The sequence below is a fragment of the Gymnoscopelus microlampas genome (assembly GCF_963454915.1).
Source record: "Gymnoscopelus microlampas genome assembly, chromosome: 1".
NCBI classification, from domain to species: Eukaryota; Metazoa; Chordata; class Actinopteri; order Myctophiformes; family Myctophidae; genus Gymnoscopelus; species Gymnoscopelus microlampas.
The window spans coordinates 53,497,355-53,514,160 of NC_139962.1; the positions used below are offsets into that span (position 1 = coordinate 53,497,355).

Consider the following 16,806-nt stretch of genomic DNA (forward strand, 5'->3'; position numbering starts at 1 on the left):
AGGAGTTGGGAAATGAGCTATCGGTGCATTATTTCTCCTAATATGCAAAAATAAATAATTAAATATGTCTGAAATACACCTGTCTTTCATAAACGATCTGCCATTCACATGCTGAAGCACTCAAGAGACAGTTCTGACACATTAATGGGCTTACGGTGACAGACCTATGACAGCTGTCACCATTTGATTTGATCACGCTATCCGAATATCCCATGGTACCTTGTGCTACTGGGAATAGTGTGCACTGCTACACATTATACACTAAAATGTTCACTGAGTGCTAGGCCTGTCACAAGCCTATATTAACCCATTAAGACCGGGAACGCACCTGTGTGTCATTTTTAGATTCCTTTGGCTATTCAAAAATAGCAGATATACAAGCTCATAGCGCGGCACCGAGTGCTGCGCTATGAGCTTGTATATCTGCTATTTTTCAAAAAATCTTGAAAATCTTTCAATATATATATTTTTTAAAGCAAAGATTTGTAACAAAAACGTATTGGTTCTGGGGATTCTACCAGGGACCCCCAGAAGCAAAGATTTGAGTTAAAAATGTATTCAAAGATTTGCACACTTTCAAGATTTTTTCCAAAAAAAATAGCTGATCTACAAGCGCATAGCGGCACAGAGTGCCGCGCTATGAGATTGTAGATCAGCTATTTTTGAATAGCCCAAAGAAATCAAAAAAATTACACAGATGCGCTCCCCGGTCTTAAAGGGTTAAAATTGGCTAATGGGTGGGCGGGCGGACCACGGCCCCGTCACCATGACTCAAGACATAACCATATTATATAGAGTTTACTATGACTCAGACATAACCATAATATAGAGTTCCCATTGCAGCTACACCCAAATATGGCGTGTAGCAGACCCAAACAAACCGTTTCGTCATGGGTCGGACCGGCGGTGCAACGTAGGTGTTATGGGCAGGCTGCCTAGCGGCCCAAACCTCTAGTTATTACGTAATAATCGCATAATCAAAATTATTTTGAATAATCGCCATAGTCGTTTTCATGTTGAAAAATGTTCATACATTTTCAAACATTTTCCCAAAAATAGTGGAAATAGACGATCCACTAGCTCACAACGTGTCGGGACCCGTTGTGAGCCTGTAGATCGTCTATTTCCGCCATTTCTTTCAAGTATAAATATGTCAGTCATATATATTCAAGTTATTTGTCATATCTGCCTTGTCCAGTTTCTGTTCACAAAGCCCAAAAGGCAAACATAATTTTGTATTCACATGTTCAATGCCAAAAACACAATTAAACAGTTCATTCATTTCCACACGCGGCAACACCATCAGCTTCTGATTTCACACACAGAATCATTTGCTTGTTTTGATAGAAACTTGTTTGACAAAGAGATGCTGAGATGTTTGCAAAGAGGGAACTATCAATTATTTTCACAGTGATTGTTCTATTGATTACTTTTTCGATTAATCAAATAATCAAGAAGCATGTTTTTTAAATCAACGCAAAAAAAAATACAGATATTTGTAACTCTGCAACTCAAGCGTTGCTTCAAGCAACTGAAAGTTGTCTGAAAGTTAATCTTACAAAATGCTAACACGTGAATTTAGGAGTAAAGCTAACCTTTGATGAGGTAGGGGTGATTGCAACACTTCCTCAGCTCCATCATGGTGTTGACCAGGTTGGGCACGTTTGCCTGTCCGACCCCCTTGGCCAGGAAGGAGAAGTTCTTCTCCAGGATGGCCCGGTAGTATTTCTTCTGGATGTTGGTCAGCTCCACCTCGATGATGGTCTCCTCTTTGGGAGCCAGCTTCTTCTCCACGTCCTCCTTCAAACGACGCAGCATCATGGGCTTCAGGATGCCCTGGAGTTTCTGGACCTGTCGAGAGAGGAAACATGGAGACGATGAGGATAAGTGTGTGTGTGTGTGTGTGTGTGTGTATGCCCGCTGTGTGTAGCTGTTAGGGATGAGTCCGACTATTCGAATATTCGAATAGTCGTTTGTAGGATAAAAATCGAATATTAAAAAAATATTAAAAGTATAAGTTCTGTTGCAAAGGCTATATTGTTTATTTCAATGCGTCTTTAATAGTTTAGTTACAATAATGTAAAAGATGTACATGCTACTGTCTTTGTTAATTTCAGAAAATCCGTTTATAGGCCAATGCAATGCTGTTATTGTAACCTACTGTATGAGTCATTTGATGAAAATCCTCAGAACAAATTCACCCAAACAAATCCCAGTAAAAAAAGAAAGAAAACAATTTTCATTTTGGTCACTTTTACACATCCCTAGTAGCTGTAAATCAGATGCTCCTACTCATTCATTTGTCATTTTTGCTCCTGCAGCCCCCAGCGTTTGTCCATTATCCGTGTTAGAGTCAAGTATACAACCGTGAGTGGTTGATTTCACCTGGCATGCTTGTTGTCCCTGCCCTAGAGGTGCAAGAGCCGAACATATAGGCGAACATTCAATCGAAAATAGCAGATCTACAAGCTCACAAGCATAGCAAAACGCAGCTATTTTCAGTACTTTGGTGTTAGCAGGAAAAAAGAAGGGGCCAAGTTAAGTATAGACCACTGAGGTGTGCCAGTCAACGAAGTACATCGGGTTTAAGTGGATAAAATATGATTCAGTGATATTCAGGATATTCAACTGAACCAGTAAAAAGAAAATACTCTTAGCAGACAGATAAATGGGAGTGAATTTTGTTCCATCTCTCTCCCTGACCCTGATTTGAGTGGCATTTCGATTATGATTGTTATTTCTGACGATGACTGTAGCACCACTTCACATTCCAGGTCCTTGAGGTGGTGGTGATGCACCCAGTGATCCAAGACTTAAAATACCGTACTCCTCTTAGAACCTGGATAAAGAGAGGCCATCGAGGTTTTAGCTTACAGAGTAGAAATATCTCTGATTATAAATGGACACATTGCTCCCTGCTGTAGTGCATCACCACATGTGCACATTTAGCCCTCACTGCTATCATTACCCACTTAAGCCCTATTTAAAAAAACAGTGAAAATAGACGGTCTACAAGCTGACAACGTGATGTGACGCCATTTCGTTCTATTTTGGACAATTTGTGCCTATAACGACATGCCTGAAATATGGACGCCAGGTTGAAAGAAGACCCGTTTCATTTTCTGAACTTCCAGTTGTGTTTTCTATGCTTCACTATGGACTCAGACCTGAATTTAAACAGCCAAATTAACCCATTAAGACCTGAGGCCGATTCTAAAAATGTTTTCTAAATCCTAATGCTTTAAAAATATATATATTCATAGATTTGCACAAATGTTCAAGATTTTAAAAAAAAATAGCTGATCTACAAGCTCATAGCGCGGCACTTGGTGCCGCGCTATGAGCTTGTATATCTGCTATTTTTGAATGGCCAAATAAATCTAAAAATGTCTCAGGGTGATCTAGAAAAACGTGCCCACGCATTCATCTTCAGTAGACTTGACTACAGTAACTGTCTTTACAGGGCTCCCGGAAAAAAATAAATCAGACGACTGCAGTTGATTCGGAACACTGCTGCTCGAGTCCAAGAAAGCGGAGCATATCACTCCAGTTCTTAAGTCCGTACACTGGCTCCCTGTGTGTCAAAGAAGTCTATAAAGAGTTGAATTGTTTATGGCCAAAAATACGTTTCTGATCCTGTGCGATATCATGAACCATCCAGAGCTCTCAGGTCATCTGGGAAAGGTCTGCTTTCTGTCCCTAAAACCAAAAATAAACGTGGGGAAGCAGCATTTAGTTTTCATGCACCACATACAGTATCTGGAACAAACTCCCAGAGTATTTAACCCATTAAGACCTGGAACGCATCTGCGTCACTTTAGATGTCTTTGGCTATTCAAAAATCTTGAAAAAAAAAAGTTTTCTCAAAAAACTCTTAGAATTTAGTTTTTTTTTAAAGAATCGCCTCAGGTCTTAAAGGGTTAATACTCAACTAAAGACCTTTCTGTTTGCCGCTGACTTTGATTGAGTTCATTTCATTTTCTTTCTCTTCTGCAATGTAATTGTATCTGTTATTTTTGACATCATTTTGTTTTATGTATCCTAATGTCATTGTATAATTGCGTGTCCTTTGCTTGATGCTGTGCACATTGCATTGCCTTGTTGTTGAAATGTGCAATACAAATAAAATTGCCTTGCCTCAATTAGAAAAGGAGAAATACTGTGTAGTAGTGACTTTAAAATCGTTTGCTTTGATCATGTGTCAATTATATTACAACAACCAGTGGCCTAATGTTGATATTATCAAATAACATTAGCCACCATATGTTGGTGTGTGTGTGTGCGCGTGTGCGTGTGTGACTGTGCGACTGTGCGTGTGTGTCAATGTGACCCAGTTAGAACGGTGCACCATTCAACAGTTCCATCTGCACAAACAGGACCTTGGGCTGCACATGCTGAGGCAACACCAGGTGTGGATGTCTGTCCCTTGATACACACACCAAACGAGCACCTGAATCATAGCAGGCCTGGACCATTTAGTCTGGCAGTTAAAGGTAAAATATGAAATATATATACAGGTTTACAAAGACACATCTAAAACCCCCTCTTCAAAAAAAAGAAGTCTTCTTTTATTTTGTACTACTCCTGCTAGCCTACATTATTTATTTGTTATAGCTTATTATTGCTGCTACAATGTTGAGGAACCAAAACCAATACTCGGTCTGTATAAAATAGAGCAATAAAACACTTCTTCAACCTCCCTCCAGTTATTGTACACGAAATTCACACACTTAAGTGTGACAATAAAATGGCAGAGAATGCCATGTTACGCCCATAGAGGTATAATATAACTAGAGGGAGGATTGCCCCGCCCCCAGCTATCATTTCAATGAATGTGCTCACTGGCGTTTTGAAGCACCCGGAAGCCTGCCGGAAGTAGAATTATTGAGACGGTTTTGGGTTGGCGTAAAGTTATGAGCATGCGCACTAGTGTCATTTTTGCGTTCTACGGCAGCCCGTGTGTCAAGGATTGAACGCGAGATATTTATGAAATTCACTGGAGATGCCTATGTATATGTAAATGCATATGTATTTATGTATAATATGTTTACATATTTATATCTCTATATATAAATATATATCAGTATGTTTTGCTCGCGCATGTATTTCTCCCCGCCTGCAGTTCCAGCTTTGGCCACTGGGGTGGCAGCTTCAAGATTTCTCAGCGGCTCTGGGGGCTTGGTTACGCCAAGCAAAGTTGCATCACACTTTTTCTTTAAAATTCCAGATTGTGAAACAGCTGCCGGGAAGGGTTACGTTATACTCAGCAGGTGGTGTGCACTTTACAGTATGTGTTGCAGTTGGTCCATCACACACACACACACACACACACACACACACACACACACACACACACACACACACACACACACACACACACACACACACACACACACACACACACACACACACACACACACACACACACACACACACACACACACACACACAAACACACACACACACACACACACACACACACACACACACACACACACACACAGTAGAGATCCAGCTCTGCCCCAAAAGCCAGTGGTTCTCAAACAGTTTCATGTCAAGGTCCCCCATATTGATTTGGAGGGTTTTATCCAAAATAGGCAAGAAATTAAATGAGGATTAAGTGTTTAAAGCGTTCCTCAATTTGATGGGGACCCTGTGTAACCACCCTCAAGGACTATTGGGGGTCCCCAGACCAGTGCTTTGTAAGTCACAGTCCAGTACTGCTAGTCAATGACTCGCTCCACTGGAGCAGCTAGGAGTTCATTGTCTTGCTGAAGGGCTCTTGCAGAGCGCAGGAGTGTCCCGCTCGTGTACTTTATACATTTCCTCACCTGGTCACACAACCCATCATCTCTCAGTACTCCTCTGCTACTGCAGTCCCCAACAAAACAAGACATTTTTTAAATGACAAGCCAGTGCAGACAAAAGCACCACTTCCAAGTAGTCACAGTACACAGGATACAGCTGTCTGGCAATGCTGTCAATTTCTTCTTTATAGCCTCCTCCATAGCACTTACCCACATTAAGAAGGGAACGCATCTGTGTCATTTTAGATTTCTTTGGCTATTCAAAAATAGCAAATATACATATATACTGTATATATGCTATTTTTGGAACAATCGTGAACATTTATGCAAAACTTTGAATATATATTTTTAAGTTTAACTCAAATCTTTGCTTCTCGGGGGCCCTTGAACAACATATTTTGAGATGGGGGGGTCCGCCGCCCAAATACGACATGAAAAAGTTTGAGAACCACTGATTATAGCAACATACGTTTAAAAACAAACTGTTGGGATTTAGAAGACATTTGTAGAATCGGGCCTCAGGTCTTAATGGGTTAAAAGTTATAACATGGTCTGCTGAGAACTTGTTGCACGGTACTGCACTGTTTAGTTTTTTCTAAATGGATTTGGTACATTGGATCCACACAAAGAGGGGGAACCCTCCAACATGTTGTTCTCGTTTAGCACAACCGCTTTGTACGCATCAGTTCTACAGTATCACTTCCATCCTACTGCTGACATTTAGTCATCCGAGTTGTAAGGCCAGTGATGAGATCCTAGTGATTGTAACCACTTAAACCCTATAGACCGACTTTTCTATTATTATAGCGTGAGTGTGAGTATATCTGCTATTTTCTGAATAGCCAACGCTAACATCTAAAATAACACAGATTCACAATGACACAGGACCTCAATGGAAACATGTCCTCAGGACCTTTTAGACCAAGTGTGTGACTGTACCTCGTGCTGTCTGCATTTCTGTCTAATAAAGTATTCAATCAATCAATCAATTATCAACATTTTAATTTCAAGGACCCCCCCCCCCCAGTTTGATATGCATTAGGCTCAGTGTTGCCAGATTCTGTGAGAGAAACGAGAAACCAGGTCTAGGAAAACCAGCCCAAAATAAGCGACTATGGGTCACATGAGTACTTTAACATATACATCAGTATTTGAAAATAGCAGATCTACAAGCTCACAACGCGTCGCGATGCGACGCGTTGTGAGCTTGTAGATCGGCTATTTTCAAATAAAATCTTGCGGGGAAATTATAATAAGCAGATCTGGCAACCCTGATTAGGCTACGGACCTCCATTTGATAACATTTTGATCTCTGGGACGCCAATCTGCACGGTAGTATCATCTGTGTTAATCTCTAAACTCTATGAGTGTACAAATGGAACCAAATGGACCCAATAGGGTCCATTTGCACAGTTACAGACCCATAAGGGTCTATTCGGTTCCTCACTATCAATCATTAAATGATTGAATGATTGTCTGGGGAACCCCCTCAAGGACCCCTGGGGGTCCCCGGACCCCACTTTCGGAACGACTGCTCTCGACATTGTTGACCAGGGTGCCCCAGCGCTCTATACTTGGTTTATACTTGGTCTATCCTTGATCTACAAGCACGTTGTGAGCTTGAAGATCTGCTATTTTCGCCCGAATGTTATGACATCATGGCGCTAGGGCTCGTGTGGTAAAACAAAAATGCAACAAAACCAAAAAGACACTAAAAGGTCCTGTTCTGTGGGAAACCCCCCCCCGTTCCTCACCTGCTCCTCTGTCTTGAGGTCTCCAAACTCCTGCATGAAGGTGTTCTCCGAGGGGAAGCGTGTGGGCTCCAGAAAGTGCAGCAAACTGAAGAGTTCCTCCACCGTGTTCTGGAGAGGAGTTCCTGTCAACAGAACCTTGTGCTCCTGGAAGAGGGGGAGGAGGAGGAGAGAGGTTCCAATTAATATGCAAATAGGTGGTTTTAAGCTTGGTTTCTCTTAAAAGATGGAATTTCTTGCTAATAAATCATTTTAATTAATACTTCATTGCACATAAAAACAGCACAGAGTGACATGAATGACAAAGAGAGGGAGGGGATAATGATACTGCGGCATGGCCCAGATTCAAACTAGGGCAGCAAATACTTATTATTTTCTTTGCGATTATTCTATAGATTAGAAGAAGGAAGGCACTGGAGCAAACTCGGGACAATTATAGCCTTTTTCATTTACAGGGCGCAGGCAAATAACGTGACATTAACGTTTCGACGTCAATACATCTTCATCGGGTCATGATGAAGATGACCTGACGATGACCTGTTGAAGATGTATTGACAACGAAACGTCAATGTAACGTTTATTTTAATATAAATGCTATGAATATTACGTGCATCAATGAATTGAATTTTTTTTTTTTATAATCGACTACATCGATTAGTCTGATTAATAATTTAAGCCTTGTTTTATACTCTGTCGAGCAACAGCGTTGCACAACAATAGCGAAAATAGCCGATCTACAAGCTCAGCTTATTATTTTAATAATTGATTAGTTTGATTGCCTTTTGCATCCTTCGAGGGGTAATTAATAATGCAGAAGGGGCCAGATTCAAACCCATTTTACAATACTGTAATATGTGTGGCATGGTTTGCACCTCAGCCATGAAAAACCTGCATTTTGACATCAATTAGAATTCCTGATGTACTAAAAAGTACTGCTATAAAAAGAGAGAGAACAAAATGAATGTCTGAGGCCAATTATGGAGGGCATGTTAAATAAGCATCGTCATGGTGACTGGCTGCGCTGGCATAAATCCTTCATTGTCTTCCATGTCTATTCAAAATCAAAATGTTGTGTGTTTTCTTTTCTTCTTTAAAACAGGAGGATGTACGTACCAAGCTCATGAGCTTGAAGCCCTCTAGCAGCTTACAGTTCTTGTTCTTGAGGCGGTGGGCCTCGTCGATGATCACACAGCGCCAGTCTATGGCGTTGAGCACCGGACAGCCACCCAGGATCATCTCAAAGGTGGTGATGACCGCCTGGAACCTGTAGCACCCACGCACCACACGGCCCTGGACACACACACACACACACACACACACACACACACACACACACACACACACACACACACACACACACACACACACACACACACCAGCATGAATATGAATATGAGTCATTTAGTTATGACGCACTTTAAGGCGTTTTTCAGGCCAAGGACCCCTTAGCTGAGAGAGATGAAGCAGGGACCCTCCTACTACATATTGGATTTGTGTTAACGTGTATTTTCCCACATTTAACCACTTAAACCCTCAATACCTTGTAAACTTGACCTTTGGCTCGGTACTTTTTTCCCTGTACACCAAACCTCTTTGCCAAAAATACATTTTCGGCTAATGTTCCCCCCAGAATAGGGATGCGAGGGTTGAAGTGGTTAATGTATGTGTTGCACACAGGATAAGCCAGTTATGTAGCGCTATATATTGGATCACTCCAATATGATATTTATGACATATATTTTGTCAGAATACAAGTATGCAGTACAGAGCAGCAACAACCAAAAAAAAACGTCACAATTTAAGATGCTAGCGAACAGAAAAGCTCCTCTCTCCATGATGCTGACAGTGATGGGGGTGGGGGTGGGGGGGGGCTGAATCTATGATGACATCACTGCCTGTCTGCCAGCCTGGTGGCAACTCAGCTCAGCTCAGCTCAGCTCCACTCCCACCGCCATTTCTCCTGCGCCTACGATACATGGGCATGATGCTAAGAGCTCATAACTGCTCCTAACTGCCTGGTGTACCACTGACACATCACACGGAGCGCCAGCGTGGGTCCGTGCCAGCCTGCCGCTACTTAACCTTGCCTACCAATCTACCGCCCGGCACGCGCTTGCCCTTTAAACGGCGCCGATGTGTTGCTGTGCCAGCTCAACCATGAGCCTCGCTCATAACGGGTTCTTATCAACACTTAGCAAATGCACATTTTCCAGTAATGTGTTTTAACCCATTAAGACCTGGAACGCATCTGTGTCACTTTTTGATTTGAGCTAAAAATAATTATTTTACACTTTGGCTATTCAAAAATAGCCGCGCTACAAGCTCGTAGCGCGGCACCGAGTGCCGCGCTATGAGCTTGTAGATCTGCTATTTTTGAAAAAAACGTGAAAGTGTGCAAATCTTTGAATACATATTGTTTTAAAGCGAAAATGTTTAACTCAAATCTTTGCTTCTGGGGGTCCCTGGAACAAAATATTTTGAGATGGAGGTCGGTGGCCAAATGTATACAATTTTGGGGTCCTTGACATGAAAAAGTTTGAGAACCACTGATATAGAAACATGTTTTTTTTTTTCAGAATACTGTTGGAATTTAGAAGACATTTATAGAATCGGCTTCAGGTCTTAATGGTAAGTGAATAAGTGAATAAATATATAAACCATCTATGGTACTGTATACTGTACTTTTGTCGATAAAGACTGGAAAAGCATGTAGACTAGCGAAAGAATGACATGCAACATAAAATCCAGAGCCAGATTCAAACCCTGGATTGAGACGATGTGGTCAGAGCAGCAGTGGTTGAATAACCAGTGTGCTGCCTGCAAGATGTTTCTACTTAAAACGGAGGGATCACATGGTTCTTTATGGCTGGAGAAAAATTATAAGTACCCTCAATCTTCTGAAACCGTTTCAAAACACGCTGCATAATTTCATGAAATGCATTGCCTAAGACTAGTTATTTTCATTTAGAATGAAAAGTAACTACTGTAGTCCCCCCAGGCCCCCACCCAGCAGAGAGCCTAGGTACTGTTATGCACTGTTGTGTCAGTCACACAGTTCTGTGCCTCTCTCCAGCATATGTGACATGTTTTATACTAATGCAGAGGTCTTCAACAGGGGGTTCGCGGAGGTACTGCAAGGGGTCCGTGAAATTGTTATAATATTTTAGTTTTTAAACTTTTTTTTTTTTTTTTTTTAATGTCAATTTGTCTTTAAACATAACATGACATGTTTTAATTTTACATTTACAACCAGCACATCTACAGTACATAAACGTTAAGGCCCCCCCCCCCCCCCCTTCACTGGTCTGAGTACCCGTATCCTCCGTATTGTTCAATAAAAAGCTTTTTAATCCGATCGCTGGCCATTTAAACCAAAATCGGTTGGGAGGTGTATTGCACCATGATATATTATTACAAAAAATGTAAAAAATAGTAAATGCCCAGTGATGATTTATTGAACAATACGGAAGATAACTTGCGCTTTAACTTGTAGAATCCGTGGCCGGGGGGTCAGCACTTTAAATTTGAAATCTGAACGTTTATGTAGATGTACTGGTTGTAAATGTAAAAAAAGAAAGAAAAAAGAAACAAGTAGCGTCATGACGCTTGTGACAGACGAGAGTCATGTGAACCATGGCTACTACTGGGACAACCTGTATAGGAGCAGGCAACCATTGTTCCATTATAAAACACAATTGTATACATAAATATACAATATATGTGGTGGCCCCCCTACCCTACGAGGTAGGGGGTCCCTGCTCCATCACCCCATCAGTCTGGGGGTCCCTGGCCTGAAAAGGTTGAAGACCCCTGTACTAATGCCAATACTAATACTACTGCTGCTAGTGATTTTTATCATTACAATAATAAAACTCACGTTGGAGGCAGAAAATTTGCCAGAGGAGCTCGACAAACTCTCGACAAACATATTTTCTAAACAGGTGTTGTTAAACAGAAGGCCGTCTGCTACAGTACATGGTACGTATAATTTTCACTTTCATTTATAACTCCTATAATTACGGCATTTTTGACTTATAAAGAATCCTTTGTTGGATAAGGATGACATGCAGTGCTGATGCCAAGCAGAACATACATTTTGTAATCGTCTTTTGTAAGATTTTATTCTCCCAGCTGGATACGTGTGGTGGTACTCCCACAAACTCATTTCATTCTGGTAAATTAAGGCCTCTGACAGAATTACCCTGCTGTCCCTGTTGGCTCTGGTTGCCATGACGATTAACATGGCTTGTGAATAAAGGTGAGACATCATCAGACTCTGATGACTCTCAGAGATAAAGAGCAAAAAGGTATGAGACAAATTAAACGGAAGTAAATATACCGTCGCTGTTGGGCAGCAAAACCCTGTATCTCCATATTTCATCTCGCATAAATGAATGCCCTATCTTATACTGTGTCACGCAAAAGTACCTACAAGCTCACAACGCGTCACAAGTATTAGCAACAGCTTGTGACTACATAATAACTAAATAATAACTACATTGGGTCCATTGGAATACTGGTTCTTTTTTCTCTTTCCTGAAAAGTCACTGTTTTGGTCATGCAAAGTTTATACCCGACAGGGAACATATGCAATTTTCTACAACCAATGACTATTGATCAAAGAAGGAAATAAAAAACTTTCACACAAGGGGAAAAAGGCCGGAAATTCCACAGTGATTAAATGTGTTGAGTTGAGTTAATTTCCCCATGAAACACTATTATGCGTACTACTGCATTTTGAGTTTACTTTGAAATGCTTTTAGGGGGCAATACATCAAATTACTAACTTGTTCTCTAGTTTAATCAACAGCCCGCAGTCTAAAAAACATAATTTCCCCCATAGGGCAATACCATTTTGTAATGAACTGGATTTTAGTAATGGTGTGATGTTAAAATTGCACACAGGCCACAGAATGAGTTTTTGCCTTGGAGCAGTAAGTTGCCGGTTATACACTATGTGTGATCACAAAGCAGGGTGGAGGAGGAGAGACAGGGGAACTGGACAGCAGAGGAAAAGGAACTGGATAAGGTTCGCTTAACCCATTAAATCCAGGAACGCACCTGTGTGTGTCATTTTAGATTTGAGTTATAATCATTAATATATACTTTGGATATTCAAAAATAGCAGATCTACAAGCTCATAGCGCGGCACAGAGTACCGTGCTACGAGCTTGTAGATCTGCTATTTTTGAAAAATCTTGAACATTTTGTGCAAATCTTTGAATATATACATATATTTTTTAAACAACCTTTGTAACTCAAATCTTTGCTTCTGGGGGGGGGGGGGGGGGGGGTCCCTGAAACAACATATTTTGATGGGGATCGACGGTCAAATACATAATAATAATTTGGGGGGTCCTTGACATGAAAACGTTTCAGAACCACTGATACATATTTTTTCTAAAAACTGTTAGGATTTAGAAGACATTTGCAAAGATTTTCACAAATGTTCATGATTTTTCAAAAATAGCAGATCTACAAGCTCATAGCATGAGCCATGAACCATGAACCATGAACCATGAACCATGAACCATGAACCATGAACCAACATCACATCACCAACAAGAGCACAAAGCTTTTGTTTCCGCAGCGTCTTGTATGAGTCTCCTTACATGACCCTTCAATGAGAACACATGCTTCATTCACATCCCTGAAGTGCACTGTACGTACATCAGTGGTTCTCAGCCATTTCTGGATCAGGGGCCCACTTGAAAATCTTGAAAAGCGTTCGCGGCCCACCCATGCGGACCACTTAACACGGCGGCCGGATAGCTGTGGCACCCATCTGACCGTTAAGTGGTCAGATGGGCGCAAAACACATTTTTCAAGGTTTTAAAGAAAAAAATTTAGTTTGGATATTAAAAAAATAGCAGATTTACAAGCTCATAGCGCGGCACTCGGTGCCGCGCTATGAGCTTGTAAATCTGCTATTTTTTAAAAATCGTGAAAATGTGTGCAAATTTTGATTATATCTATTCTTTTAAAGCGAACATTTTTAACTCAAATCTTTGCTTCTGGGAGTCCCTGGAACAAAATGAGATGGGGGTCGGCGGCCAAATACATATAGTTTTGGGGGTCCTTGACATGAACATTTTTTAGCACCACTTATATAGAAACGGCTTCAGGTCTCAATGGGTTAAATTAATGTTACATTATCAATAAAATCTTATCCTCCGTATCCGCCGTACAGGTGGAGAAGGATTATTCATTAGAATGCATACAATCGTTCCACCACAAAACGGATTTTCCACAAAGCTGTCCCACCTGTGCGTCCCTGAAGTACATCTCGTACTGCTGCAGCATCTGTCGGCTGACCACGCTGCCGTGGTAGACGATGACGTTGAGGTGGGTCCAGGAGCGGAACTCGCGCTCCCAGTTTGTGATGGTAGAGAGCGGGGCGATGATGAGGAAGGGCCCCTTGATGCCCACGCGGCACATCTCCTCCAGGAACGTGATGGACTGGATGGTCTTTCCCAGGCCCATCTCATCTGCCAGGATGCAGTTCCGTCTGACGAGAGAGAGAGAGAGAGAGAGAGAGAGAGAGAGAGAGAGAGACAGAGACAGAGACAGAGACACAGAGAGAGAGAGAGAGAGAGAGAGAGAGAGAGAGAGAGAGAGAGAGACAGAGACAGAGAGAGAGAGAGAGAGAGAGATGATGACAAAATGATGAGTCACATCTTCCAACAGCTTCCAGTAGCCTCCATTAGCCCAGTAATTCTCAAACCTTTTCATGACAAGGACCCCCAAATTGATTATATTTGGAGACGGACCTCCATCTGAAAAGGTTTTGTGCCAAGGACCCCCAGAAGAGAAGATTTGTGTTAAAAAAAACAAATTCCAAATATTTTAGATATTTTTCAAATATTTTCAAAAATATCAGATCTACAAACTTGCAGCACGGCATGAAGTGACGCGCTGTGAGCTTGTACCTCTGCTATTTTTTAATAACCAACATATAAATGGATAAAGATGATTGTGATGCTACAGTATGTTAACTACTTTTGCTGGGGACCCCTGGAACCCCCCTGGGGGTCCTTGGGGGGGGGGGGGGGGGGGGGGATCCTCATGGTTAGGATTTGTATGATAAAATGATTCATAATAAGACATATTTGTGTCAGTGTGGAGGCACACATACAGGGCTATGTACAGTACATACCGTTTCTGTGTGCATGAAAATGGACATTTTTAGCAGTTTAACCTTTGACAGAGAAAGGTAATGATCGCCCTCATTTCTAGGACCGTAAATGACATCAATGATTACCGACTGTAATAAAGCCTAATGAGTATTGGCAATGTACCTTCTCATGTTTCGTCGGTAGCCTAATGACAGTCGTTTAGCTGCCAACTAAATATCCGAGTTGAGATTAGATGATACTGCATTGATCCCGGGTGGGAAATTCAAGTGATACCTGCCCAAGCTCCTCAGGCGGGGCACTGAACAGACAAGAGACAGGCAGATCAAAACGCACCCAAACACATTTCCTCTTTAATCTCAACTACCACAGGGCCCCCCAAAAAACACAAAGACCTTCCTGGGAATCTAAAGCTGCACTCCGACTGCCAGAAACAAGAGAGCAGAGAAGAGGGAGAGAAGAAAGAAGAGAGGGGAGGGAGAAGAGGGGAAATACAGACGGGACACGATATCAAAGAAATAAATGGGGGAGCGTGCGAGGAGAAAGCGACATCATCAGCAATAATTATATGGCTGGTAGATGAGACAAGGCGTAATATTAGCCACCGGAGTGGGGCGCTCATTTATTCAGTTGTCCGGTTGGGAGGGTGGGGGGTGGGGGGTATTATGTCTTGATGCTAATTTCAACGGGGTAGATATTCCCATTGGCCTCATAAGCACCTCTCCACTCCATCTGATGAATCTCACTGCGTAGGCACAAAGCCACACACACACACACACACACACACACACACACACACACACACACACAATTACAGTGCAATGCTTCTTTTATGACCGTGGGCGAGCTACAAAACGTGAACGTTGGTGATGCAGCAGCGCACACCTCCATGGGAAATTTGCCTCGCCTCAGAGGCACAAGCAAATAATGTGAGCTCAGCCAAATGGTGGCAGACTCTCTCTCTCTCTCACACACGCACGCACGCACGCGCGCACACACACACGCACGCACACGACAGGAACACAGATTCATTATTCATCGTCAACGCTCCCCGTGCACCAATGCGCCCCGCTCGTGCAAAAATGAAGAGCCTCGCACCGAGCCTCTCTGAATCAATGAATATAACATTCCATCACCGTGGAGCTATTAAAGCTACATAAGCAGCTTAGCAGCCATGTGGATACCTTGCGGTTCGCCCGAGGCATAAGGCATATATGCTACACATCCTGTATGCATGCTGTCATACTGTATGCCCAGAGATTACAGCAGTCAGTGTGTCTTGCTGGCAGCAGGTCTTGTCTACCCCAAGGAAGAGAGAGGGTACATTTTCCCTACACATCCATATACTGTATCTCATCCATGCTACGTCAGAAACCAAGTCACATTTTAGCTCGCTCCAGCGATCGGCTAGTCCTTCTGGTTCCTTTTGCCAGACTGCTTTCAGCTTTGGTGCACCTGATTCTTGGAACCTCTTGCAACAAGATCTTAAACTGAACACCAAAGCATCTATTGGCCTTTTTAGGAATTGATATAATAACCGTGCATTACCTGTATGCAACTGTTTCAACTGATTTCTGTCAACATGCAACTGTTTTAACTGTTTGTTGTCAACATTGTCGTTTTTCTTTGTTGTTATTATGTTATGTATATACAGTGTATATCTCGGCATCATTGTAAATGAGGGTCTCCCTCAATGATCTCTCCGAGAATCTTAAATAAAGGTTGAATGAATGAAAAAACGAAGTAAGTTGTCCTGGTAGCTCAGTCGGTGGGGCTCTCGCCTTTGGACAAGATCATGGGTTCGACCCTGGGCACCGGCCAACTCAGCGTACAGCATGAGTAGCATGGCTTGGGTGCGGCAAGTCGTGCGCCAAGTACTGGGAGCTGATGGTAGGCGTTGCGCTCCACCTCCTACAATCCATCTCCCAGGGGTCTAGCTCATTGAGACGGGGATAGCCGCTTCTCGGCTGATGTCGATAATAAGCCTCTCCCGGCATTTTATGTTCTTTCACAGATTAATGCCCTACTTCATCATACAAGAATGTCCCACAAAAGTAGTGAAAATTGCCGATCTACGAGTTCACAACGTGGCGCATTGCCATAGATCATCTATTT

At 42.2% G+C, this 16,806-nt stretch overlaps 1 protein-coding gene across 6 annotated transcripts in view; it reads right to left on the reverse strand.

Annotated features, from left to right (window-relative positions):
- The window catches only part of chd9 (chromodomain helicase DNA binding protein 9), a 156,542-nt gene that overhangs the window by 54,749 nt on the left and 84,987 nt on the right, over positions 1 to 16,806 (reverse strand). For all 6 annotated transcript variants that reach the window (XM_084062463.1, XM_084062461.1, XM_084062462.1 and 3 more), the window contains 4 exons: positions 13,823 to 14,066; positions 8,672 to 8,848; positions 7,562 to 7,705; positions 1,596 to 1,851 (listed from right to left, as the gene is read on the reverse strand). In XM_084062463.1, coding sequence (XP_083918589.1) covers positions 1,596 to 1,851; positions 7,562 to 7,705; positions 8,672 to 8,848; positions 13,823 to 14,066 — 821 coding nt within the window. The remainder of the gene's footprint in view (positions 1 to 1,595; positions 1,852 to 7,561; positions 7,706 to 8,671; positions 8,849 to 13,822; positions 14,067 to 16,806) is intronic.